Below are 27,267 nucleotides of genomic sequence, written 5' to 3'. Positions count from 1 at the left end.
AAGGCACTTGACTGCTAACCAGAAGGCTGGCGGTTCAAACCCACCAGCCACTCCTCGGAAGGAAGGTTGGGCAATCCTACTTCCGTAGTGATACTGCCACGGAAACCCAAGGAGGGGTCGCTATGAGTCAGGGCTGACTCGACGGCACATAACAACAACAACAACAACAGGAGCTCTTCACAGTCCCTACCCCAAAGAGCGTCTCTTCTTCTGTAATAACCTGTTTCTACATTCTGAGCTCTTTGAAGGTAAGAATGAATGATTCAACAATAGAGGAGGTTCATTCTCTCTGGGTCTGAGATTGCAGCTGGGTTAATTACCCACCCTACAGACTCATTTTCCCTACAACTGAAAACTCAGGGTGTAAAGCAAATCTATTTCATGTGGCTCTGAAGGCAAGAAAATGAGGGGGGATAAAGGGCTAGTATCAGAGAAACAATTTCTGCCTCATCAGCTTTTATCTGATCACAGGCTTATGTCACAAAGGAAATAAATACAAAAATGTAAGAAATAGCTAAAAACTAGCAAAATTACCTTCCTAACACAAATTCTAAATTCAAATCACATCCTATCCTCTGGGGACAAGCCAGCTTAAAATCTTGGTCATGGGCCAGGTGCTGAAGTGTCAAAGAGCAACTCTTTCAAACATTTCTGGGGAAGGCAAGTCCAGGGATATAGGCTCTTCTGAGAAATCTTTGCCCATTTTGCCTCAGACCCAAAGATCCCCCAGCAGGAACTGGGCTCAGTCAACTCTCTCCCCCATGTCCAAAAGCAGAAATCCCTTCTCCATCATCCTGACCTGAGCTGCCTTCTGGTTAAATATCTCTAAACATAACACTTACTGTGTTGCAGGATGGTCCTAATAGTTCTTTTTCCTGTGGTATCACTTTCCTATTTCTGCTGTAACCAATTACCACAAATGGACGGTCCTAAAACAATACAGATTCCTCACCTTATAGTTCTATCGATCAGAAGCCTGACACAGGTCCCACTGGCCTAGATCAAGGCGTCAGAAGGGCTCCATTCCTCTCTGGATGACTTTAGAAGAGAATCCATTTTCTTGCCTTTTCAAGCTTCTAGAGGCTGCCCACATTCCTTGCCTTGTGGCCTCTGTTCTTTATTTCCAAAACTAGTGACATCAGGCCGAGTTCTCAGGCCTCTTTCTGGTTCTCTTTTTGCATCTCCTCTCCCACTTTCAAGGACCATGTGATTACACCGGGCCCTCCAGAAAATCCAGGATAATCTCCTGCCTGCTAATTATTCAGCTACATAGGAGACTCTGGCTCATAGGGAACCCACGTGTGTCAGAGTAGAACTGTGCTCCATAAAATTTTCAGTGGCTGTTTTTTTTGGAATTAAATTGCCAGGTCTTGCTTGGAGGTGCCTCTGGGTGGACTCAATGCTCCAACCTTTTGGTTAACAGCCCACTGTATTAACCACACGCAACACCCAGGGGCTCCAACTGCCAACTGTTTTTGGTGGCCTCATGTGTGCAGTGTAGAACTGCTCCATAGGGTTTTCAAGGCTAAGACCTTTGAGAAGCAGGTCACTGGTCTTTCAATACATCTCTGGGTGGTTTCGAACCTCCAATCTTTCAGCTATTAGTTAAGCAGTTAATCTGTGTGCCACCCAAGGAGTCCATCTGCTCATTAGCAACCTTAATTTCTGTCATGTCATGTATCATACTCGCAGACACTTAAATATCTCTGGGGAGCCATTGATTCTGCCTACCAAAAAACCCCAAAGCCACTGCCACTGAGTCAATTCTGACTCATAGCGACCCTATAGGACAGAGTAGGACTCTCTCATCAGGTTTCCAAGGCTGTAAATCTTTATGGAAGCAGACTGCCTCATTTTTCTCCTGTAGAGTGGCTGGCGGGTTTGACCACCAACTTTCTGATTGGCAGCCGAGTGCTTTAACCACTATGCACATGCTAAATTCAAACTGCTTCTCTGTAACTTCCATATAGAGCTCTTGCCCCTGGAGCTGTGCACATCTGTTAACTACCTTAACATCTGGTAGTTAAGGGTATGTGTCAACTTGGCTGGGTCTGGTTTTGAGTGGCTAGGCAGCTGGATATAGTTATTTCCCACGATGAGACTGGTAATCAGCTCCACACTAGAATCTACAATAAGCCTTAGGGATGTGGTCTGCTTCCAGTATGTAAGAACACCTTTAAGAAAGGTCTTGAGCTTCTTGACACATCTGGATCCTGCATTTGGCCGAGTCATCAGTGGTATGCCGTGTTGTCTGCTGGTCTCGGGACTGTTTAACTAGTAGCCTGCTGTGTTGCTTGATAAATTTGGGGCTGTGCCATTTTACTTGTCGACCTTGGGTTTGTCAGCCTCAGCAGCCATTAGCTGCCTGAGTGAAGAGATGCCTCCAGCTCCAGTGGGCTGAGAGCAAGAGGCAGAGCTGAAGCGCAAGGTCCAGGGGCTTTCACCCAGCCCCTACAGCTGGCACTCTGAACTCAAGACTTCTAGGCTCCTAAACTGTAAGAGAATAAATCCCTATTTGTTAAAGCCATCCATTTGTGGTATGTCTGCTATAGTAGCACTAAGAGAACCCAAACAATATCCAAAAATAGTGACAATTCTACATATTCCCCTTAATCTCATCTGTTCTCTCCCTTCCCTTCTCACCCACAAGGCTCTTCAGGTCCTGTCTCCCAGGTTTCAGGTTCTATATTACTCTTAGGAAACAACTTCATCTGGTTCCAGACCACCATTCCATCTATGAATAAGGGCTCTGTGGCCCTGACTCTTCACCTGTTATGATGTCTTCCCAGACACGCACTATCCACATATCTGACCGACAGCATGGCTAGCAGGAGCATGGGATTTGGAGTTACATGTTTGTGGCTTAATTTCCTCATCTTTAACACAGAGAAGACCTGCTTCCAAGGGCCACTGTGATGATGCAAAGAAATAAAGTATATAAAAGTCATCTGTAAATGCTAATAGGCCACACATAGGATGTTGTTGTTGTTGCTGTTATGTGCTATTGAGTTGGACCCGACTCATAGCAACCCCTCCTTGGTCTTCTGAGGTGGTATCACTTAAGTAGATTGCCCAACCTTCCTTCCGAGGAGTGGTTGGTGGGTTTGAACTGCCAGCCTTCTGTTTAGCAGTCAAGTGCCTTAGGCACTATGCTACCAGACCTAGCCATTAATAATTCCAGTAACAACTCCTTATTAACTTGTTGATTAAAAATACTGAATAGGACAGAGATTAAGACTGAGCTTCAAGTCACATCTTCAAAGACCTTCCTCCCGTGTTTCACAGTGGTTCACCCGACAGGATGGTCACCATGGAGTCAGTCATAGCCTCCATTCCATTTACCAGGTGTGTGGCACAAAGACAAAATGTTTTTTTTCCAAACAGAAGAATCAGGCCTTCTTCTGATTTTTGAGTTTATGACAAAGTCTTATATATTGGGTATATCTTCTCAAACATGTACAAAATTACCATCTTTTCCACAAAGACATGATTAGAGATGTTACAGAATGATTTCTAAAAATAAAAAAGGTAATCATCAATAAATGTTTGTTGAATGAATTAAAGACTTTTAAATGTACTTGAAAGCAAGTCCTGGCAAACCATGTAAGTGCACAGCATAGCAGGTCACAATGCCAGGCAGAAAAAGCTGCTTGCATCCGAAAACAGAGAAACAAAAAACGTAATGTCAAAAGGTTCCCGTATTCTTTCCCAAATGATCTTTCTCTTACACTCATCACTTTCCCCTGCAACTTAAGCATTGAAGGCCCCAGATGAGAGTTTAGGTTGGCTTCTTGTCTTTTGCCCATCATTTAGTAAGTCCATTTATTCACAGATGGGTTCTGTTATTCAGAATCATCTTTTTTTTCAATATTAAAAATCTAAGCAAAACTCAACAACAAACCAACCCCCAAAAACCCACTATTATTTAAAGAATGATCCTTCCCATTTCGTGGCTGAGAGAAAAATGAGGCCTAGGAGTTCTACTCAAACATGTGGGGTCCAGTTAAGTGAAACCTGGACTCCTCGGCGGCGGGGAGGGCTGGGCCAGGGGGCAGTGGTTGCCACCTTGAAGACCCAGCTCCAAGCGGCAGGGTGAGTGGGTAGCAGCAGTACTGCCACGGTTGCCAGGAAGGGGAGCGTACAGCTCCTGCAGAGGCTGCACTTGGCTGATGATAACCACTTTGTCACTGATTTCAGAGGGGAAAAAAGCCTGCTTGAACAAAAGGGAAGCAGATAACCCCTAAGGGCAGGGGTACTGGGTCAGGTCAGGAGCTGGAGAACACTCCCTTCTCAGCCCATCCCTTCCTTCCACCCGGAGGGCTTGGAAGGGCTGGGCTCCCAGCCCTTACTTGGTTGCAAAAATGAAAACATCAAGAGGATTGTCCCTGACAAGAGACAATATAATAGGCACTGATGGATGCAAGAAGACGCTGGTATTTTCAAACCACCACTTTGAACCTCTCCTCTTCATCCTCTCTGAGCAATGATCAAAGGATCAAGATTTCAAATTGTGAAGCAATTTTTTCCAATGGCAGCATCTGGCTCCTTGGCAGGCGGCACCGGGGGCCGAGGCTTGCTGTGGGCAGCCATCCAGGCCTGCCACATGGTGAGGCTCGGCCAAGCAGGGCACGCCGCGCGAGCCTCGCAGCTGCTCTCACAGGCGCCAAAGGACAATCACTCTGCACTGGACAGACCGTGAGCAGTCAGGCAGAAGTGCCCCTAGAAGCAGTGCTGGGCAGGGGGGTCTGGGGGAGCTGGCTGCTCCCAAACTCACACTGTCCAACTCATTTGCATACATTTGTATCTGGCCAAGACCCCTGAAGCCAGCCCCTACTGGCATCCAAAGGCTTGGGGTCGAGGGAGCCAGGATGACTGTGGGACAACTCTGCAGCAAGGCAACTTGCATATGTGGAGGGCAAAAGGAGGTGCCCAAAGGGAAGTGGGGTTTTGAGCCTGTTCACTTTGGACCATTGGTGCCCCTGCCCAGCACAACAGGGCAGCAGCTGTAGCTCTACTGCCACAGCTGTTTTAAATAAGAATAATAGGAATAAACTCAGCCAGGCTCTTCAAGTTACTTCCCACTAATTATGGCATATATTTACATCTACAAAATAGAAGATTTTTAAAAACACCACCGAGGGCCCCTTTATTGTGCAGATTGGGACCCCTATTTGAATTTCATAAACATTTAATACTTCAAAGAATCTTAAAAGCTTGCTCTAATTACAATATGCACTGCTTGAAAGGCGGGTTGTTTGCATTGCAAATTCCTACAAATACCAGCATTCGTTAAAAAAAATTCAATTAATATCACCCACACAACTTCAGGTAACTGCCACTGGCAACTTCACACTGTGACTGGGATGAAAGAGCCAGGGTCTCAGCCCCAACTACAAAGCAGACACACAGGCCAGTTCTTCCCAAGGAAGGCAGTTAATAAGGATTGGGGCACCCAGCTGGGCTTGTCTTTAACCAGCACGTTCATCAGGTGTGTGAACACCAGCCCCAAGACCCTTCTTAGCACACCAGAAATAGAACCTTTTCATGGTTTGGCATTTTTGTGCATGAAAAAATCTTACACAGAACAGAAAAATAAACAACAAAAATCAGTCAGTCATACGCAGTTTAGCTAACATGTGCAAGGTTCCCAGATAAAATACAGGACACATAATTTAATTTATATTTCAGACAAAGAAATGATTTTTTAGTATATGTATGTCCCAAATACTGCAAAAGATATACACATAGTAAAAAGCATTAGTCGTTTTTCTGAAATTCAAATTTAACTCGGAGGACTGTATTTTTCTTTGCTAGATCTGGCACCTTCATTAACAAGTCCCCTTTAGAGAAAATTACAAAAACTGGGACTTTCCCTCAAATTCTCACCACTGTACAAAGACATCTTACACCCAAGATATTTTGAGTGGTAAAAAAATGTTACAGAATAATATGTAGAGATAATCTTTTTTTAATAAGGATATCATCACTATATAAACCAAACTCAGTGCCATTGAGTGATTCTGACTATAGTGACCTTATAGGACAGAGTAGAACTACCCCATATGGTTTCTGAGACTGTACACATTTACATAAGCAGACTGCCTCATTTTTCTCCTTTGAGGGAGCTGGTGGTTTTCAACTGCTAACTGTTTGGTTAGCAACTGAATACTTTAACCACTATGCCATCAGAGCTCCTTATACATAGTCTGGAAGAATATTTTCTAAATCTTGGGATATGGCTGCTGGGTATATATGACAGGGAATTCTTACTTTTTAGTCTATGTTCTTTTGAATTACTTGAACTGTTTACAATAAGCTTATATTAGTTTCGTAATTCAAAAGGTAAATTGAAATGGGGGTGGCATGGGTCTCCACCTGCACAAGGAGAAGGGATTTCACACATTCCCAAGGGTCTAGGTCTAATTCAGGGGCCAGTGGTGGTTCAGTTACAGAATTCTCACCTTCTATGCAGGACCCTCAGATTCAGGGTCAATTCCCAGCCAATGTGCCTCAGCTGTAGCCACCACCCATCCGTCAGTGGAGGCTTCTGTGTTCCTTTGATGCTGAGCAGGTTTCAGCAAAGTTTCCAGATAAGACAGCCTAGGAAGAAAGCCCTAACGACCTAACTGAAAATCAGCCAATGAAACCTGTATGAATCACAGTGGTCCAATCCCCAACTGATTATGGGGCTAGCTTGATGGCAGCTAACAACAGGCCTAATTTAGGACAAATGACCAAGTGTCCTAAGGGGTTTATCATTATATCCAAGTAATCCACATACCCCTTACGAAACTAGGTGTGGAAATAAAAGGGCCTCCAGATTATGCTACTTTAAGTCTTTCCTTCATAGACTTTGCTTGAGCTGAAATGGCAGCAGTCACAGAGCAAAGCTAATGATGCCTACATTAACAGGGCAAGAGCTGTGGATGTGTGCACGCAGTGTGTGTCCATCTCCCCAGGACCTCCGGTTAGCAGCGTCTATTGGTAGTACAGCTGGCTTAGGATCTCGGTCTGTAACCATGGCAGGGAGCAGAATTAAACAGCCTAGGCAGGAACCCTGACCTTGGCTTTATTAACAACAACTGAGCCAAATGACCCAAGACAGAAAACATTAGAGTAACAGCTGTCAGATGGATTCTCCCATGAAGTTAGGAGAACTTCTCATTTAAGAGATCCTGCTTAGATGCCCTGAAGGCTTAGAGTTCAAGGTTATAAGGGGGAAAAAAAAGTTACCACTGGTGTGACTGAAGTTAAGGGGTTGGGGGAGAAAACAGAGTGCCCAAGCTGTCTTGTTCTGATGTTTTCAGGAATTTAAGAAAGGTCTTTTAAAGTGACCGCCTTGTGATCAATGTTTCCACCCTTGGCTCTCACTATTCTCAAAATTCTGTAAGATTTAGTGACCTTGGGGCCCTTTCCCTAAAAAATCCTTTCCACTCCCCCTCCACTGACCACATTCATTCATGATTTGGTTCAAATGCCATGTCTTTGTGAAGCTCTCAAGAATATTCTCAGACAAAAAGGGTTCCATCTCTGTGGTTTCCACAGCAACCTCTGTCCACACCTCCATGACTGCTCCTCTCCCCTGCTGTCATTTATCTGAGTAAATCATTCCTCACCAGACCCAGGTTTGGAAGTTGGGACCACCTAACTCATGTCTGTTTCCCTAGTTCTATAAGTACAGTATAGAATTCAGTGAGTGTTCATTGAGGGACTTTCTAGTAATGCATGTAACCCATTAACCTGTTGCTGTCGAGTCAATTCTGACTCATGGAGACCCCAAGTGTGTCAGAGTAGAACTGCACTCCACAGGGTTTTCAATGGCTGTAATCTTACAGAAGTGTATCATCAGGCCTTTGTGGTGCCATTGGCTGGGTATGAACCTCCAATCTTTTGATTCGTAGCTGAGCACAAACCAACTGCTCCACCCACGGACCTTCTGGTGATGTGTATATTTCTAACTAATTCAAATAATCAAAACATTTCTACAAGAACCTCACAACTCAAGAGATAGCTGGGGAAAGCTTTTGTATCTGGAGCACTCTTCCTCTTCTATGAATCCCTTAAGGATGGTTACTCAATAAACTATAAGGTGCCTCCTATAAGCTGGCTAAGTCAGTGTGTCCACTGTATAGCAATTTCCTTATGATTAGTACAAAATAAACTACTTAAATTACATAATCTTAAAAAATCAATTCAGCAAGTAATTAAAAAGCAAAACAAAATGACAGATGAAATCTATTACATGCTTCTCATTGCTAGATAAACAAAGACCAGCTATAGGATTCCAGCTGCTGGGGAAGGCCTGCAGTGAAGTTTAGGACCCAGGGATAGGACAGCCAGAAGGTAGCAAAACCAGACACTAGCCAAACAGAAAGTGTTATAAGCTCCAGAAAGTTTCCTTATAAAATCACATCAAAATGGGGTAGACATCCAAGTTTATTGAGTCCCCTACTTCTCCACTCGAAATAGCAGAGTCTTTCTATCAAGACATAGACCCCCGTATTATTAAAATAACTCTACATTCTCAGTCCAATGGAAGAAAACTTAACATTACTAGTCCCGCGAGCACCTGCGAATACAGAATGGTATTTCTTGCTAATCTATTTACCACTTAAAACATCCCATCACTTAATACTGTTCAGGTAATTTTGGAATATAACACATTTTGAGATGAGATAGAAGTAGAGAGAAATGAAATGTCATTGAGCTGAAAGGTCTATGTCTTAATAATAACAGTTCAAAACATGTGGGGAGCAAATGATTTCATTTTGCTAACTTCCTCTTCCATGAATAGCAACAGGGACATTCGGTTCCAAATGATACACTCCAGTCTATAATTCTAACCTAAATCATACAGAATCCAATTAGAAATAGGCAGAAAACCAAAGGGGGTCCATTCTGCTAATTTCAATGTACAACTAGTTTCTTTACCTTAAATAAAGCCTATTTGTTTTATTTATAGTCAATGTCAATTTGGTTGAGCAAATGTGATTTAATTCTAAAAACTAATTAATTAATTCCTAAAAGGATTTTCTAAACGCTCCCCTTTTTCCAGATAACTTGCTTCTCCTTTCTCTGTTTCATAAAGTCTTCTTATATCTATTGTAGTTGGTCAAACTAACCTTGCTTTTTTCCCTTTCTTTTAAAAAAATAGGTTAAATTCCATTTACAGTAGCATCTAAGAGAATAAAATGCCTAGGAATAAATCTAAACAGGGAGGTGAAGGGCATACACAATGAAAACTGTAAAACATTATTGAAAAAGATTAAAGAAGGCTTAAATAAATGGAAAGATGTTCCATGTTCATGGATTGAAAGCCATAACATTGTTAAGATGTCAATACTACACAGAGCAATTTACAGATTCAACGCAATCCTGATCAAAAGTCTAACAATCTTCTTTAAAGAAATAGAAAAGCCAAGCCTCAAACTTTATAGGGAAAGGTGAGAGGCCCTGCATAGCCAAAACTATGCTGAAAGAGAAGAACAAAGTAGGAAGACTCCTATCTCCTGATTTCAAAACATACACTACAACTACAGTAATCCAAATAGCCCAGTACTGATATAACAATGGACATATAAAGCAATGGAATAGAATTAAAAGAAATAATCCCACACATTTATGGTCAACTGATTTTTGACAAAGGTGCTAAGTCCATTCAATGGGAAAGAAGAGTCTCTTTAATAAATGTTGCTGTTAAATTGGATTTCCACACGCAGGAAAATCAAACAGGATCCATGCCTCACACCAAACACAAAAACAAATTCAAAATGGATTAAGGACCTATACATATAAACTAAAACCATAAAATTCTTAGAAGAGCACATAGGAGCAACTCTGTCCAGTCTAGCTTTCAATAATGGATTATCTAAAAGCACAAACAGCAAAAGACAAAATAAATAAATGGGACCTCATACAAATTAAACATTTTTATTAACCAAAAGACTTTACCAAAAAAGTGAAAAGACAAGCTACTGACTGGGAGAATATCTTCAGAAACCATGTATCTGATGTTGGATCCGACTCTTGGCGACCCCTCCTTGGGTTTCCGAGGCAGCATCACTATGGAAGTAGATTGCCCAACCTTCCTTCCGATGAGTGGCTGGTGCGTTTGAACTGCCAGACTTCTGGTTAGCAGTCAAATGTCTTAGGCACTATGCCACCAAAGCTCCTATATACCCGATGAGAACGTAATACCCAAAATATATATAAAATTTTGACAACTTAAAAACAAAAAGACAACCCAATCATAAAATAGGCAAAGGACCTGAACAGGTATTTCACCAAAGTGCATATTCAAATGGCCACCAAACACATGAAAAAATATTCAGTGTCATTAACCTTCAGAGAAATCAAATCAAAACTACAAAGAGATACCATTACACTCCCATTAGGATGGCTAAGATCAAAAGCAAGTAGCCAACCAAGCACCTACCACCACCACAAACACCAAAAGAAAATAACAAATGCTGGTGAAGCTGTGGGGAAACTGGAATCCTTATCCATTGCTAGTGGCAATGCAAAATGCTATAGCCATTGTGGAAAACAGTATGGTAATTCCTCAAAAAAACTAAAAGTAGAACTACCGTGTTGTTGCTGTTGTTATGTGCCGTCGAATCAGCCCCAACTCATAGCCACCCCTTCCTTGGGTTTCCGTGGCAGTATCACTACGAAAGTAGATTGCCCAACCTTCCTTCCGAGGAGTGGCTGGTGAGTTTGAACTGCTAACCTTCTGGTTAGCAGTCAAGTGCCTTAGGCACTACGCTACCAGAGCTCCTTAGAACTACCATATGACCCAGCAATTCTACTCCTAAGTGTATATCCAAAAGACAGGAAAGAAGAGATTCAAAGAGAGACTTGTAAACCAATGTTCATCACAATAGCCAAAAGGTGGAAACAACCTAAACAACCATCAACAGATGAACAGATAAACAAAATATGGTACATATGTACAATGAAACACTACTCTGCCAGCAGGAGATCGAAGTACTGAAACATGCTGCAGTACAGATGGAGCTTGAAGACATGCTGCTGAGCGAGATAAGCCAATCACAAAAGGATAAATGCTGTATCATTTCACTTACATAAAAAGACAAACATAGGTAGAGACCAAAAAAAAAAAAGACAAGAAAAGACAAATGAATAGAGACCAAAGTTTATTAGTGGTTACCGGGGGCAGGAAGGAGGGAGAGAAGAGTGGTTAATGGTGATGGAAAAATCACACTGATTAAGGGTTAAGACTACACAGTGGATTACTGCAATTGCTGTTAATAAATTGTACAAGGGTAAAACGTTGAATTGGCAAAAGCTGTATGACAGATGTATTTATAATAATGACCCTCCCACACACATGTCCCCTCCACCCCCCAAAGAGTAGCTGCTGAACCTGCTTATGTACAACTAAACACCTATGGGATTTGGTCCACTGGTTTAGTGGTTTAAGGTTATGGTGACTTCCCAGTTAACTGGCCTACTATAGTCTGCCCTCTGTATCCACAGGTTCTACATCCTCAACCAACTGTAGACAGAAAGTATTTTGGGACGGAAAGCACTTAAGTGGTCAAAGCAAACCCTCAAAGACTACAGAGGGAACATAAAGTGCTATTTACATTGTAATAAGTTATTTTAAGTAATCTCCTCAGAAGGAAGGTTGGGCAATCTACTTCCGTAGTGATATTGCCTCGGAAACCCAAGGAGGGGCTATGAGTTGGGTCAGACTCGACGGTACATAACAACAACAGAGATGATTTAAAGTATACACAAGGGTATGTATAAGTTATACCAAATTACTACACCATTTTATATAAGGGATTTGAGCATCTGTGGATTTTGGTATCAGTGGAGGGTCCTGGAACTAATCCCCTGTGGATACTGAGGACTGTAATGTGTTTAGCGTTTCTATTCTACCTCCTACTTCATTGTGTAAAGCCCGCTTCTTAAAGGCTTGCAAACAGCCATGTAAGATATGACAGTTGCTCTCTATTTGCCTGGAGCAAGAGAGGAAGGAGAAGAGTCAGGAACAGAAGGGTATGGAATCTGCAGCTAAATGCCTCCGTGAACTGCTTCCTCCTCTGCCATGATACCAGAACTGGAGGGTGCCCAGTTACCACCACTGAATATTTTGATCAAAGATTCCTTAGAAGAATTCTTGTCAAAAAGGAAAAAATGCAGAACAGAATTTCAAATTCTCATGAACTCCAGACTTTCTGGGGCTATAGTGGGTAGAAGAACCCCCTGAAACTACCATCCTGAGACTCTTTTTAGATTTTAAAACAAAACCTCTACTCTTAAAACCGAACATCAGTTTAGCTTAACCAGTAAAAAAAAGTCTGTGTTGGGCATTATGCTCTTTTAAGAACTATCTCTGTGGGATCAAGGTGATGACAGCAACTCGAAAAATTAGACAAGAATTTAGGGGGCAATGAGTTTACGTTCATGGGACAGGAACAACTCAGAAATCGAGGGTGAGGAAGGTTGCACAACTTGCAAAATGTAATCAATGACTGTGAATTATCCATGCAGTAACTGTTGACCAACTGTTGCTGTCTACTCGGTTTCATTTCATAGTGCCCTATGTACAACAGAACTGCGCCTGATCCTGCACCATCCTCACAACCGGTGCTGTGCTTGAGCCGGCCGCTGCAGCCACGACGCCAATCCAGCTTGTGGAGAGTCTTCCTCTTACGCAGACCTCTACTTCACCAAGCATGATCTCCTTCTCCAAGGACTAGTGTCTCCTGATGACATGACCAGAGTATGAGAGGCAAAGTCTTGCCATCTTCAATTACAAGGAGCACTTTGGCTATATTTCATCCAACACAGAATTGTTTGTTCTTCTGGCAGTCCATGGTATACTCAATATTTTTTGCTAACACCATAATTCAAACGCAGCAATTCTTCTGTGGTCTTCCTTATACATTGTCCAGCTTTTGCACACATATGAGTTGACTGATAATACCATGGCTTGGGTCAGGAGTACAAAGTGACATCGTTGCTCCTTAACAAGTTAAAGAGGTCTTTGGCAGCACATATGCCCAAAGCATAATACTTCATCTGATTTCTTGGCTGCTGCTACCATGAGCATTGATTTGAGGATCCAGGTAAAATGAAATCCTTGACAACTTCAGTCTTTTCTCCATTTATCATGTTGCTTATTGGTCCAGTTGTGAGGATTTTTGTTTTCTTTATGTTGAGGTATAATCCATACTGAAGGCTACAATCTTTGATCTTCATCGGTTAAATATTTCAAGTCTTCTTCACTTTCAGCAAGCAAGACTGTGCCATCTCTGTATCGCAGATAGTTAATGAGTCTTCCTTCAATCGTGACACTGTGTTCTTCTCCATGTAATTCAGCTTCTTAGATTTATCTGCTCAGCATACAGATTGAGTAATAAGTAAGGTGAAAAGATACAACCTTGACACACAGCTTTCTTGATTTTAAACCATGCAGTATATCCCTTTGTTCTGTTCAAACGATTGCCTCTTGGTTTATATACAGGTTCCTTATAAGCACAATTAAATGTTATAGAATTCCCATTCTTCGCAGTGTTTTCTATAATTTGTTATGATCCACAGTCAGTGCCTTTGCGTGATCAATAAAACACTGGTAAACATTTTTCTGGTATTCTCTGCTTTCAGCCAAAATCCATCTTAGGCCAGCAATGATATCCTTTGTGCCATGTCTTCTTATGAATCTGGCTTGAATTTTTGGCAGTTCCCCCGTTAATGTACCACTGCAACCATTTTTTATTTAGCAAAATTTTACTTGTGTGTGATACTGTTCAATAATTTCCAGTCTGTTGAAACGGGCAGAAATATGCATCTCTTCCAGGGGTTGGCCAGGTAGCTAGCTGCCTTCCAAATTTCTTGGCATAAAAGAGCCAGCGCTTCCAGCATTGCATGCATTTGTTGAAACATTTCAATGGGTGTTGAACTAGTATTGTGCATATTTTCAATCATAGCAAAAGAAATAAAATTTAGGGCAAAAAAAAAAAAAAAACTGAAGGGAAAAAATAGGTTAAGAAAATGAATTAAGTGACTACATTTTTAGTTGTTTATACTAAATGATCATTAATTCTAAAGAATTTTTAAAAGCAAAGCATTATTAATAACCATAGAGTAACATTAATATCCTGGTATTTAAGATACTACCAATTTAATAATAACTTGGGAGCACAAAAAAATTACATTAAATGTACATAAAAAATTGTTTTAATTTGAAATCCGTAAAATTTCCATTTTTGTATTCCTTTCTTCTTTATTAGTCCAACCAAAGTTTGAGACCAAATCTTCCAGGTCTTCTGTCCCAGTAGAACTGTGTAGACAGCACTTCTCCCAGCAACTGTGTGTGCAGCATGATGGAGTATTGAGAACTGGAGAAGCTCTGGTGATGCCCAGAGTTTTGACTGGGTGTTAGTCACATAGACAAGGCTGACTGCTCATGAGGGTGACCTTAGTCACTAGCCCCTCCAAAGGTAAAGCTGATACTACCTGGCCCATGACTCCCAGTATAAACCCTGTTTTTAGCACAGACTGTCTATGCTAAAAGGCCCAAGACCCTCAGGAAAACAGAAACAAGATCAAGTAGAATATTTCAAAATCTTGTAGGTTACATCCCAGTAGCCAAGGGCAGAGGTCAAAACTTTCCTTGGTAAAAGTTAATCCTTTATGGCACAGTGAGTGTCATTTTCATCAGACTTGCTTGGTATAATGAAAATAAAACAAAAAAACCAATACTGTTTTATTGTCAATTTGTTTTTGAACTTTTGAATCTATAGTTATTTTTTTCTTTTTCCTTTAATCTTTAATCCTTCCTTCTTCTCTGTAGGAACAATGATTACTCAGGTTAAACATATCATACTCCTTCAATCTGAAGACATATATTTGTTTCCATTTCAACAGTTTTCACAGTTGACATCACAGTCCACCCCTGGCAGAGAGCTGGGATGTGGCTGTTACTGCCAGCCATCTGTGCCCATAACCAGTGTAACAGATATCTCACCATTCCTTCTCACCTTAGCTATTGGCATCAGTAGTACCATACCCAGTGGAATTTTAGCTTAAATTTGAATGCCTCATTAAAATATCTCAGAAAAATTACATGTCGATGCACCACTGAAACTGATTCAAGAGAAGAATATGCAGATTTGTTAAAAGTGAAGCCAATATCTGATATCTGTCACTGGCAGATAACCATACTCCTTTTTTTTCCCCATATAAAACAATAATCAGGTGCTGTGTAGGCCCTAAGAAGGGAGATTGTCGGCTTATAAGCGGACAGAGCCTTGCTTCATTTCAGCTTTGAGGTTCGTGCAGATGGGCTGCCTGTTATGTGGCAGAAAATGTAGTTAATTTTAGATAAAGAAAATGTCAACTGTCTTGGAATTGATCATAGACTCTCCCAAGCTAGAAGAGGTGGGTGGGATTCAGTCATGCATTGCAAAGGACAAAGAGTGAAGCACAGCTTGCAGCTGACTTTCAAATGAAGCTAATTTCCAGCCATACATAGGCTACTTAAAGAAATAAACAAAATTATGAATTTAAACAAATAATAAATGCAGATGAAACTAGTATTTTTGGATGGGCCTAAAAATTATGATCTCTATCCTAACATTGTTCAGCAACGTCAAGACCATGAACACTGGTTTAAAAAAACAGCTTGCTATGAATAAATCTGTCTTGGAAGAAGTATAGACCGAATGCTCTTTAGAAGTGAGGGTGGTGAGACTTAGTCTCACGTACTTTGGATATGTTATCAAGAGGGTAACAGTCCCTGAAGAAGGGTATCATGCTGGTAAAGTGAAGGGTCGGTGAAAAAGAGGAAGACACTCAACAAGATGGACTGCAACAATGGGCTCAAACATAGCAAACACTGTGAGGATGGAGCGAGACCAGGCAGCGTTTCAGTCCGCTGTATACAGGGTCACTAAGAGTTGAAACTGACTTGGTGGAACCCAACAACAACAACATGAACATACTTTCAAAAAACTTAGAGCCAAAAATCACTTAAAAAAACCTTTAGTGTGATGAAGATGTGGTACATGTAACCATTCACACTTTATGCATGTAAAGAAACTCAGTCATAGAGAGGCAAGTGACTTCTGCAAACCTAATGAATGCTAGATCTGCTAGGCTCCAGAATCCACATTGTTCCCACCAAACCCAAGCATGGCCTCTTCAGGGAGCATAGCTCTGTCATTAGAAACCACCCTACTGTGATTTCACTTACACAAAAGCCAGTGGTGGTAAATGAAGTTATGTTCTTGCTGTGTGCTGCTGAATTGATTACAACTCATAGTGACCCTGTGTCACAGAGTAAAATTTCCCCACAGGGTACCCTAGGCTATAAACCTTACAAGACAGATCTTCAGATCTTTTCTCCTGTAGAGTGGCTAGTGGATTTGCACCGCTGACCTTATGGTTAGCAGCCAAGAGCTTACCTATTGTGCCACCTCACCCCTATAGCAACATACATATTCATGCAATTTCATCACAGAATTTCAGAGAAACCATCCATGCACACATACTTCAAGTATATGACTATGCCTGGCATTAAATTCACATGAAAATAAGCAAAGCTGCCAAAAAATTTTTTTCACTAATACAAAAAATATTTCAAGAGAGCTTACACTTACTTAATAAAAATCCACTGGAAGCATTTACTGATAATGAAGGATAGGTGATCTAAGTGTAATTCATTCTTACTGAGTTATTAGAGGAGGGCAATGGCACAACAAATAGTAGCAAATTCTCAACCTAATTTAAATTGCCTTTCCTCATTTATTTTAACCTAGTTACAACTGAATTTCTTTAAAAGGTTAAGTAATCCTAACAATTATAGTGTAGGAGTTATGTTTTCTACCATATTCATAGAAGTACTCAATTTTAACTCTGTATAACCTTAACTCAATCAACAAATATCTGATCTTGAAGTAATTATTCCTAAATTTGCACTGGGTAGTAGTGTGCTATAAACATCTGCAATCTAGACTTCATTATTTGTGGATTCATGACCGAAGAGCCCTATGTTTATTAAAATTATCCATGGAGTGAAACAGAGACAATTTGGGGAGCAAAAATAACTTTCTAAGCACATTTCATACATTTTATATTCAAATAATATGCTAATTATAAAAAAATCTTATCATTAAAAACCAATGCTGTTTAATTTTAAAGTACTGAAAACTGTATCTTTCATCATACTCTGTAATTTCTCATTAATGTTTTTTAATTGACTTGGATATAACAACTTCTTTTTATATCTTTTTGATAGTGGTTCTCCAACTTTTTGGTCTCAAGACCCCTTTACATGCTTCAACATTACTGAGGACCCCAAAGAATCTTTGTTTATGTGGGTTATATCTATTTATATTTTCTTATGTATTAGGAATTTAAAGTGACACAATTTAAAAATATTTATTTAGTACTTCATTTAAAAATAACAATAGGCTCTTTACATCTTAATTAGACATATCTGCAATTATACACAGGAGCTCTGTTGGCGTAGTACCTAAGGCATCTGACTGCTAACCAGGAGGCTGGCGATTCAAACCCACCAGCCAGTCCATGGAAGATCGGGCAATCTATTTCCGTAGTGATACCACCTCAGAAATCCAAGGAGGGGTCGCTATGAGTCAGGTCCAACTCGATGGCAGTGAGTATAATCACATACACACACACACACACACACACACAAAATAGTGAGAAGAGTGGCACTGTTCCATATTTTGCTAATCTATTTAAGGTCTGGCTTAATGGAAAATAACTGAGTCCTCATGCCTAATTTTAGATTCAATTTGTTATGGTATGTGTTTTGGTTGACTATACAAAGAAAGTTAATTGTCTCACACAGATGTGTGACTGAGAAAAAGAAGACTATTTTAACAAGCTTTTCAAATAATTGTGGTCATTTTTCTTTGATACTATACCAAAACTCAACAAGTAATAGAGTTCCTTAAACATTCTTCACAATGAAGTCTAAAACCATATCAATGAACTTTTCACACTCTTTTTGCACATTTGTTACTATCACTATGGATCTCATCAGAAGTCTTTGAGTATTGGAAAGCTGTCACATTCACCAAGGTGAACACAAGTGTTCCAAAAGTATACTTTTCACTTGAAAGCCTGAATTTTCTCATTGGCAACAAACACTGTCAGATGGTTTCCTCGAAGTGAAGGAAAGTTTATCGAGCTAATTTTCAACATGTACTTGAGGCTCAAGATGTAATAAAATGTATAAAGTATATTCTTTTTGTAACTGTTTTTTTTTTAAAAAAACTGTTAAGTGCATACTAATAATGGGGCCTGTAGCCTTGATTCACACTAAGGTGTCAGCAGTTTTGTGCACTGCTTTTGTACCATCCTTGTACAAACAGCAGAGTCCAAGACACAGACAAGTCTCAGTGTCATAATGAAAATAGTTTTGACCTTGCTGACCCACTGAAAGGATCGTGAGGACCTCCATAGGGGTTCTTTGACCACACTTCAAGAAGTGCTGTGCTACCATGAAATAAAGGAGTAAACTGGCCCCTCAACTACAGTTCGAATCACTAGGTGATAGGCAACAATTTAGAAAGGGAAAGTGGCTGTTACTGCTTTCTCAGCTCGTCCTTTACTGATGTGTATTACTGACCCCAAGAATATTAATATAAGTAGAAGGCTACTTTCACATTCCTAATTTCAATATGGAAGCATGGAAAAGAAAATCTAGTTAGCACAGAACTTTTTTTAAAAAAAAACAAAACAAAACAAAACAAATAAGCTAAATAATATTTAACATTTCCCCAAGGAATTTAAAATACAAACTTTTCTTTAATCCATCCGTTTGTTCCCACGTCTGCTCATCTTTCTGTGTAGGACACTTGTGTGGTGTTAGGAATATGGAGAGTCTTAGATCTTTGTGACTGAGACTGACAGACCCTGTGGCTGAGGTCCACAGGGTGTTAATCTGTCAGGCAACACAGCAGAGGCACTAAAGCCTGACATCTGATTTCAAGTCCCCCAACATGCAAGTAAGAAGCTCTGGTGGCATTTGACTGGTAACCAAAAGGCTGGCGGTTTGAACCCACTAACTGCTCCATGGGATAAAGGTAAGGCAGTATGCTTCTGTAAAGATTTACAGCCTTGGAAACTCTATGGGGCAGTTTCCTATAAGGCTGCTATGAGTTTGAATTGATTCGATGGCAGTGGCTTTAACCTACAAGTAGCCTGTAGGTTTTACAGTCTTTATATCTCTGAATATAAAGAAAAACTCTGTAACCTCCAAGTCTCTATTTCCTTAGTTGGAAAAGCAGGGGATTCCACTGCACACCGTGCAGCCTCAGGAGGTAGAGTATTTAACACAGTTCCAGGCACACAGTAGGCATTCAACAAATGATGCTATTGTAAAGTCCCCTGGATGGATGCAGACGCACATCTAAATAATCACAATACAGCATGGGAATGGATTTACAACAAAATATCATGGGAATAAAAGAAAAACCAGTGGTCTAAGATCAGGTGAGAAAGGTGCTATAACAGAATTGCCACCTGCTTCAAAGGAAGAGAAGAAGCTGGCCAACAGGTAGAGGAAGACAAAGAAAAAGAAGAAGAAGAAAAAAACCCAGATCTACACAAAGATACAGCAGGATGGACGGGTGGGGCAAAGAGGGTTCGGCAGAACCCGAGGCAAAAACAGTGGAACCAGGTCATTTGAGGCCTCTCACACCACCTTGTTGTTGTTGTGTGCCATCGAGTCAGACCTGACTCATAGCGACCACTCCTTGGGTTTCCAAGGTGGTATCACTATGAAAGTAGATTGCCCAACCTTCCTTTCGAGGACTGGCTGGTGGGTTTGAACCGCCAGCCTTCTGGTTAGCAGTCAAGTGCCTTAGGCACTACGCTATCAGAGTTCCCATGCTAAGGGGTACAAAACAATTAAAATACTTTTCTTTCGATTCTTGTAAAGACTGAGAAACTGTGAACTCTCAGTGCTGGCAGGTCCTTGTTCTCCCACTGCCCTGTACTCCCCCCCCATTCTCTCTCTCTCACACACATGCACGTTTGTTGTTGTTGTTGTTGTTGTTTGCTGTCGAGTTGGCCCTGACTTATAGCAACCCCTCCTTGGGTTTCCGAGGCAGTATCACTACGGAAGTAGGATTGCCCAACCTTCTTTCCGAGGAGTGGCTGGTGGGTTTGAACTGCCAGCCTTCTGGTGATCAGACCCACATGCACGTTACGCCTTCTCTAATGTTCCTGATGAGCGATCCTTTGGCGCCTGAGCTTGAACAACAGCAGGAACAGCACAGCTCTTCCCAGAGGCTGAGAAACAGCCAGGCTCCAGCAGCAACGGGGATTCGCCTTTATGGGTGCAAAACAGCAGTGAGGTGCCTGTGGGCCAAAACCATTTCACACCCTCTCTGAGACACACAAAATACTGATACATACAACTTTGTCTTCATTCTAGCTCCTTCTTTGCCTCGGATTCTATGTTCCAGTAGAATTTATAGGTCACTTCGCTTAACGGAGAGGGAAGAAACAGAAAAGGGGATAGTGGCCTATTAGCCCTTGTGATTTCAGCCATGTACGAGGCCTCTTGCCATGGCATGATGAGCCCTGAAGCCCAAAGAGGTGGCCTTCTTTCTTGCCCTTTGGCAGAGACAGAAGTTGCCTCCCCATGGCAAAGGTGCGAGTCTGTGATTCCTCAGTGATTCTGCAGATGTACATGAAGGTACAACTGGCTTACACCCATAGCCTGGTGTGCTGTGCTTGTGTACAGAACACAACCATTTAGATAAAAACCACGAAAATCATAGCAATGTCTTACTCACCCAGAATTTTACGAGGAAGAAGGCATTTTGAGGGCCTTTTCCAAACAGTTCCTTTAAGCCACCTTTCTTTTCAGGAAATTTGTCATAAATCTGACGAATGTCCACTGATTCAAGCAATGGGTCACTATAAGAATGGTTGGCGTGCCCAATGTGCACGAAGAGGTGTTTGTTGTACTGTAAGAAATCAACAGAAACAATTCAGTTATAAACCCTTTGATCAATCTGGGACTCACTCATCTTGAACTGGATAAAGAGCAGTGATCTCGGTATTCCAGAATTACCTAGGCCGTGGACAGTTAAGGTCTATGCCTTTTAAAAGAAGATGTCAAGATAAGTCATTAAAGCTCAGGGTTAAAACAATCATTGTCTTTACACAAGGGTATATAGTTTTCCAAATGCCTACAAAGGGTTTTTTTTGTTTGATTTTTGTTTTTGCCAAGATACTAATAAAGAGCTGCTGCTTCAGTCATCCAACTAATAAACCAATAAAGAATTCGGCCATCCAGTTTTGCATGACTCGACTGAAAAGACAGCAACGCCCTCCAGAGGTCGTTATTTATAATAAGCCCTATAAGAAATATGTACGTAGAGTTATCGACTCATCCCCAGAATGCACCTCTTGCCCCAGCTTCCCTAATAACACTGTAGAGGCCAAGCTCTGAGCAACGATACCCACGAGCCTTTCTCACCAGTTCCCTTAGTGACCAATATAAAACTTCTGAATAATGTCTGGCCAGTATGTGACAGTCAGCACACAGGGTAAGGGATACAGCTCACAGACAGGCTCTATAAGGCTATGTGTCGCCAGAAAAACGAATACAGGTGACTTGCTCAGAAAACAAACTAACTAACAACAAAAATAAATTCTAAAACACTGTTAAGTCATTTAACCTACAAAGGAAACCCTACCTGCCCCTCACATTGGTTTAAGTCATAACTGGAGGACAAAGGCGTGTGGTCCAAACCAGTGGTTCATCAACCTAGCCTGCATCCAAATCACCCACGGAACATCTAAAATTCACCAGAACTTGGCTCCACTGAGACTAATAAAGGTTTCATTGAAAAGATTAATGTGACACCATTTGAGAAAATTTACCGAAAGAGCTGTGCCTCCCATAACCTCACCTCCCTCCCTAGCCCAAAGATGGCTTTGACTTTTCTAATTCTCTTCAGGTACAGGCACACTCTGTTCTGAGAGTGGTCAGGCATCAGTATTTTTTAAAGCTCAGCAGGTGAATCCCAGCATGAAGCTAAGTTTAAGAACCACTGGTCGAGAGACACTTCAGACCCTCCATAACTGCCTCTCTTGCTGAAGAGGCAGTAACGTCAACTCAATACAACACAGACAAAGATGTCTGGGGGTCAGGGGTTCCTTGGAACTCATCAGGGTTCTTAAAAGAAACACACCTCCCTTCTTCACCTAGCATTCCCTATTCACTTTCCAAGTTTAAATCAGCATTTCTCCAACTGCTACCCTTCTTTAGAGTACTAATCCCATAGGATGTCCTGTTCAAAAAACCTAAAAGACCTGGCCAAAACTGCCTACCAGGAGGAGGACGGGCTCTAGACTCAGCCTACTCAAGCACAAAACTTTGTGCCCACAGCAAATTAGCTGTTGACTACTGTCTCTTAAAATGCGAAAAGTGAAGACATCTACTTTGTAAGGTTGAAATGAGATACTGCATGCAAAGAGCATACTAGAGATGCTAACCAACAGTAAGCATGCAAAAAATGCTAGCTATTATTGCTATTTTTCTACAACCTCCCCTTCTTAAGATTGACAGTGAGTATTAACATACTGAAAGTACTACAGTATTACCAAAAAAAAAGTTTTTAACTTTGTATGATCCAAAGTTTCCCAAACTCATTTGGTCACAAAACTCAATCAATGCATCGTGTGGGAGTACTAGTTTAAATCCATGACCTGACACCCATGTGGTGGATTTCTGGTTTGATACTGAAGGGTGGGAGCTAACATCTGCCATCAGTTGCCCACAGTGCTGCACATGAGGGATAGGTGACCAAGCCTCTCTCTTGTTCTGCAGCAGAGCGATACATTCATCAGTGCTTCAAAACCCTCACAGGTTATCAAGTATAATGAAAAATAGGAACCTGCCAAACATACACATGAACGTAGCTGCTGTAGTAACTGCCTGGTGGATATCAGGTAAGACTGAGAACTGGCAAATGACTGCATAAGAACAGAGTGTGCTTGCACCTGAAGAGAATGAGAAGAGTAAAAGCTATCATTGTGCTAGGGAGGTGAGGTTATGGGAGGCCCGGCTCTTTTGGTAAATTTTCTCAAATGGTGTCACATCTTTTCAGTGATAAGCAAACAAAGCCCACAGAAATGCATGAGTCACAGTCCCCACTGAGAAAGCACTTCTAGTCTCATTATTGGGAAAGGAGGGAAAAAAAAAAAATAACAAGCATAGTTGAAGGCACCTACACGGTATAAAAGACAATCAGAGATGAAAAGAGGAATGTGGAGGACATGCCTCTGCCTCTCTTCATTCTCTGGTTACACCCATTATGGAATCAGAGGGGAAAAGGCATTGCTCCTTCATTATCCAGTCACTGGGCCATCTGCCTGTCTATCCCTCCAATCCTCATTAATAACCTCTGCTTGCAGCTGCACCCAGCCCTACTCCACTCTGGAGGTACCATTTCTGTTACTTCTCGTGCCTGCTATAGGCAGGGAACTTATGGGAAAGAAAGGAACACAAGCAGAGCCTTGGGGATACCTGTGGCTCAAATCTGAGTTTCCCATTTGAACTTCAGACTCTCAGCTCTTGTGCTTTGCCCTTCTGCAAGGCTGAGCTGGGGTACAGTGAAAAACCTAAGAGATTTGGAGTCACTGTTTGCCTTGACATCAAAAGGTCATGGGGCCCATGGCCCAGACCTTGACACATCAAGAGGTCAAGGAGGTGAGTAGAAGGTAAAATGAACCTTATGTCAATGGAAATCATGAAGGCAAGGCCAAGATACAAGGTACTGAGTGCAAAGCATCCATACTGAAGACATACCTGGAACCTGTTTGCCTGTATGTAAAATGGGCATATTATGCCTGAAAAGCATAACTGTTTTAAAGATTAAAGGAAATAATGGACAGAAAGTGCTTGTTATAGGGCCAGGCATGTAAGAATGTTTAATATGTCATGGCTGCTAGGATTATTATTGTTAAGGGTTTATCTTCAGGTGAGATTAACTAGATCCCGGGGCAGAAGTAAAAGAGCTTTCTTCCTTTAGGTATCCCTCCTGCCTAGCCAAGGACAATACAAACACAAAGAAGCTAAGAGCTGGGAGCAAGTAGTTGTGAAGCCACATGACTGCTCAAATCCTTGATTAATGAATGCCCACTCCTTACAAGCTTCTCTGCCTGTGGGGCCTCTCCCCTGGGCTGAAGGAAGGGAAAGGGCTCTTGTCCACCCAGTGCTAACTACAGCTTCATGCTTCTTAAATAGGTGATCTCAGGCAACCCAGGCCTCACAGTATGCTGAGATGGGCTTTATTAGAATTGTTTTACAGATATGGCAACAGTAGCTTAGAGGTAACTACTTGCTTTAGGTCACACATCCTAGAAGAGCGCTGTAGTAGAGACTAAAGCTTGGTACCTGTCAACGCCACAGCCCAGGAGTTTGCTGTGAACATTCATCACAGTGTCTCCCAAAAGAAAATGCCCTGGCTCCTCAAACTCTGCTAGATTTACTTCTTCTGAGAGAAAGTCCAGCTAAAATTGAAAAACTAAATAGTGTTTTCGAAGTTCTAAGAAATTACATTAGAATTCAGGACAAACAGTGATTCACAGATGCATCGGCAGAGGCCACAAAGGTTTCTATTTTGAGGAAGTGACCTTTGTTCACAAGTGGCTGAAGTGAACTGAGCGAGGGCAGCCTGTCTTTGCCAAAGGAAATCGGGCACTGCTTCTCCAAGGCTGGTGACTTGAAACCAAACCCTGACTGTTGGCATCTGAGAGGCTTTAATTCCTGCCAAGAGATTACTTTGTTTCTAAGAATACAAAGAACTAAAGAAGGTATCCTGGAGACTACAGCTTTGCTACAAACAGTCTCTCCCTCTCCCCTTAATTCAACCTGGGTAGGTCAGGAATCCCTCTGCCCTCAAACCTAGAAAAGAAGAAATCTACCTGGTAAGTTTAAATTCAAGTTGTAATGAAATTAAAACCTGTTTGTTTAGGCTCTCTACCTGCCATTCTGTTAGTTCTCATAAGGGAAGAAGCGTAGGGTGGATTTTTTTTTTTTTTTAAATCTCCCCTTCCTCCTTCCCATTAAGTCCCATTTTCTTTCCAGCAGTGCAGGTTTCTCTAAAACTAAAGGCCGCACAAAGCAAGGGAATAGGGATGGGGGGACACACTTTAGTTTACAGGGGAGAAAAAAACAAATCCTCTCAAAAGAAACAAGTATTGGGGGCAATATATGAACAGGAACGGCAAATTACCATGAATTACATATAGAAAAGCCCAAACTAGATTTCCTCGATATCAAAAAACAGAGTCCTACTGTTGTTCGTCTATTCAATTATAAAACCAGTCCCCCTGACACTCATTAGACACACAACTGATCATCAGTAAATTAATGGCAACAACAGAAAAGGTACTTACTCTGCGTATTTCTTTTATGGGTTCTAGTAGAACAAACCAGCACATTTATCATTATGTGCCAGGCACTGTGCTAGGCAGAGGGAATCCATGGGCTAACAAGGCAAAGTCCCTGTCTCTGAGGAACTTTCTAGTCTCCTAAACTGCAAAAAAATAAATTTCTGTTCGTTAAAGCCACCCACTTATGGTATTTTTGTTACAGCAGCGCTAGATAATTAAGACAGACATCTACAAATTGAATTAAAGAAAGTGGCAATGAGATATACCTAACGGGAAAAAAAGTTACACCATTAAGAGTCTTAATAGATTTATTAACCATGCTGTGTACAAAATTTACACAGGTTGGTGATATAAACACTAAATATTAATTAAACCAAAAATTGTGATAAAACCATATCAGGGGATTGGAAGAAGTTGAGAGGGTGTTATGCTAGGTCCTAATAGTCCACAGCAAGCAGTAAACAGAAAATATCTAAAACCGAGAGATTACGATGTATAGTAGATGCATGTTCTTTAGAAATAGGGAGATGAACACACAAAGAAATAGCTGGAAGGGCTGGAAGCAGCTGTCCCTGGGAGCAGGACCAGGAGGCAGGGAGGCCCGGGGCTGGGGTCTGCTGCTCTTCCTTATGTTGCTGAGCTTTACACTATACTCTCAGGCTACTTTAGTAAATTAAGTAAGCACCCAATCAAAAACCACCCTGAAACATCATGGACATTCTTGGGGAAAGAACAGGGCAAGAAATATCAGGAGTTCTGCCCCAGGATGTTATCCTACCTTGGACACAAGTTCCCTGAACTCCTGAAGAACTTGGGTCAGACCACAGAGACTTCCTGTGGCCCAAATACTCAAGGAAACTGAATAGAAGTTGGGACCCTTGTCTGTCTACAGGACTCACCAGAAAGACAGATGCTATACCAGCAAACCCCACTTGGACCTAGATCCTCCCAGAGCTCAGGAGCTCCTGACAACATCTTAACACACAGATGTCTATCCTGACTTGGAGAAATGCTCATTTTCTCTTTGTTGTTGTTGTTATGCACCATCGAGTCAGACCCGACTCACAGCGACCCCTTGGTATAATCCCTCCAGTTAGTCTTCACAGCAGTTGCAAAAAACGATAAAGATGCATGTAATCCTAAAAATCTGCTGGGAAGCAGTCATTTAGATGCTATGGTTTAACAAAAGACTTTGCTCCTCCTGCTCTCCTTTTCTCTTTGCTGGTGGGGCTTCCAGAATCACCTGAGGATCTTTAAGAATCACCTAGGGAATTGTTAAACTGTAGATACTGATACAGTGCAGTCAGGGGTAGAAATGCAAATTCTCAGCAGGGGGTGGAACCCTTAGGGACGGGCTCTGGATCTTGGCACTCCACTACTCCTAGCTGAGTCATCTGGGACAGGCAATTTAAGCCCTCTCTGCCCCAGTTTCCACATCCACTGTAGGGATGATAGTCACAGTTCCTACACTTCAGAGGGGGTTCACAAAGATTCAATGAGATAATGCATGGAAAATATATAATGCTGTGCTTAGCCTGCAATCAGTTATTATTATTATTACTTCCCCAAATCATCATGACATTTCTTTACTCTGGACAGGATAACTTGAAATTAAGGTTGTCTGCTGGCAGCTAAAAAGGAGAAATGCTAAAATGGAAAGCAGAAATTAAGGAAAAAACATCTTGGGCACAGAGGGTGATTCCATGGAGTCCTGGAGATGCAATGGTTGAGAACTCAGCTACTAACGTAAAGGTTAATGGTTTGAACCTATCCAGTGGCTACTTAGGAGCTCTGGTAACATAGTGCCTAAGGCACTTGACTGCTAACCAGAAGGCTGGTGGT

At 41.5% G+C, this 27,267-nt stretch overlaps 1 protein-coding gene across 1 annotated transcript in view; it reads right to left on the bottom strand.

The window, feature by feature from the left end:
* Positions 1-27,267, bottom strand: part of TEAD1 (TEA domain transcription factor 1) — a 234,889-nt gene that overhangs the window by 24,423 nt on the left and 183,199 nt on the right. The window contains 1 exon segment of the mRNA XM_007955263.1: positions 20,811-20,984. Coding sequence (XP_007953454.1) covers positions 20,811-20,984 — 174 coding nt within the window.

Source organism: Orycteropus afer, unplaced genomic scaffold, assembly GCF_000298275.1.
Source record: "Orycteropus afer afer isolate SDZICR_OR568_19922 unplaced genomic scaffold, OryAfe1.0 scaffold00014, whole genome shotgun sequence".
NCBI classification, from domain to species: domain Eukaryota; kingdom Metazoa; phylum Chordata; class Mammalia; order Tubulidentata; family Orycteropodidae; genus Orycteropus; species Orycteropus afer.
The sequence above is the reverse complement of the archived record's forward strand: the minus strand, read 5'-3'. Positions and strand labels throughout refer to the sequence as shown.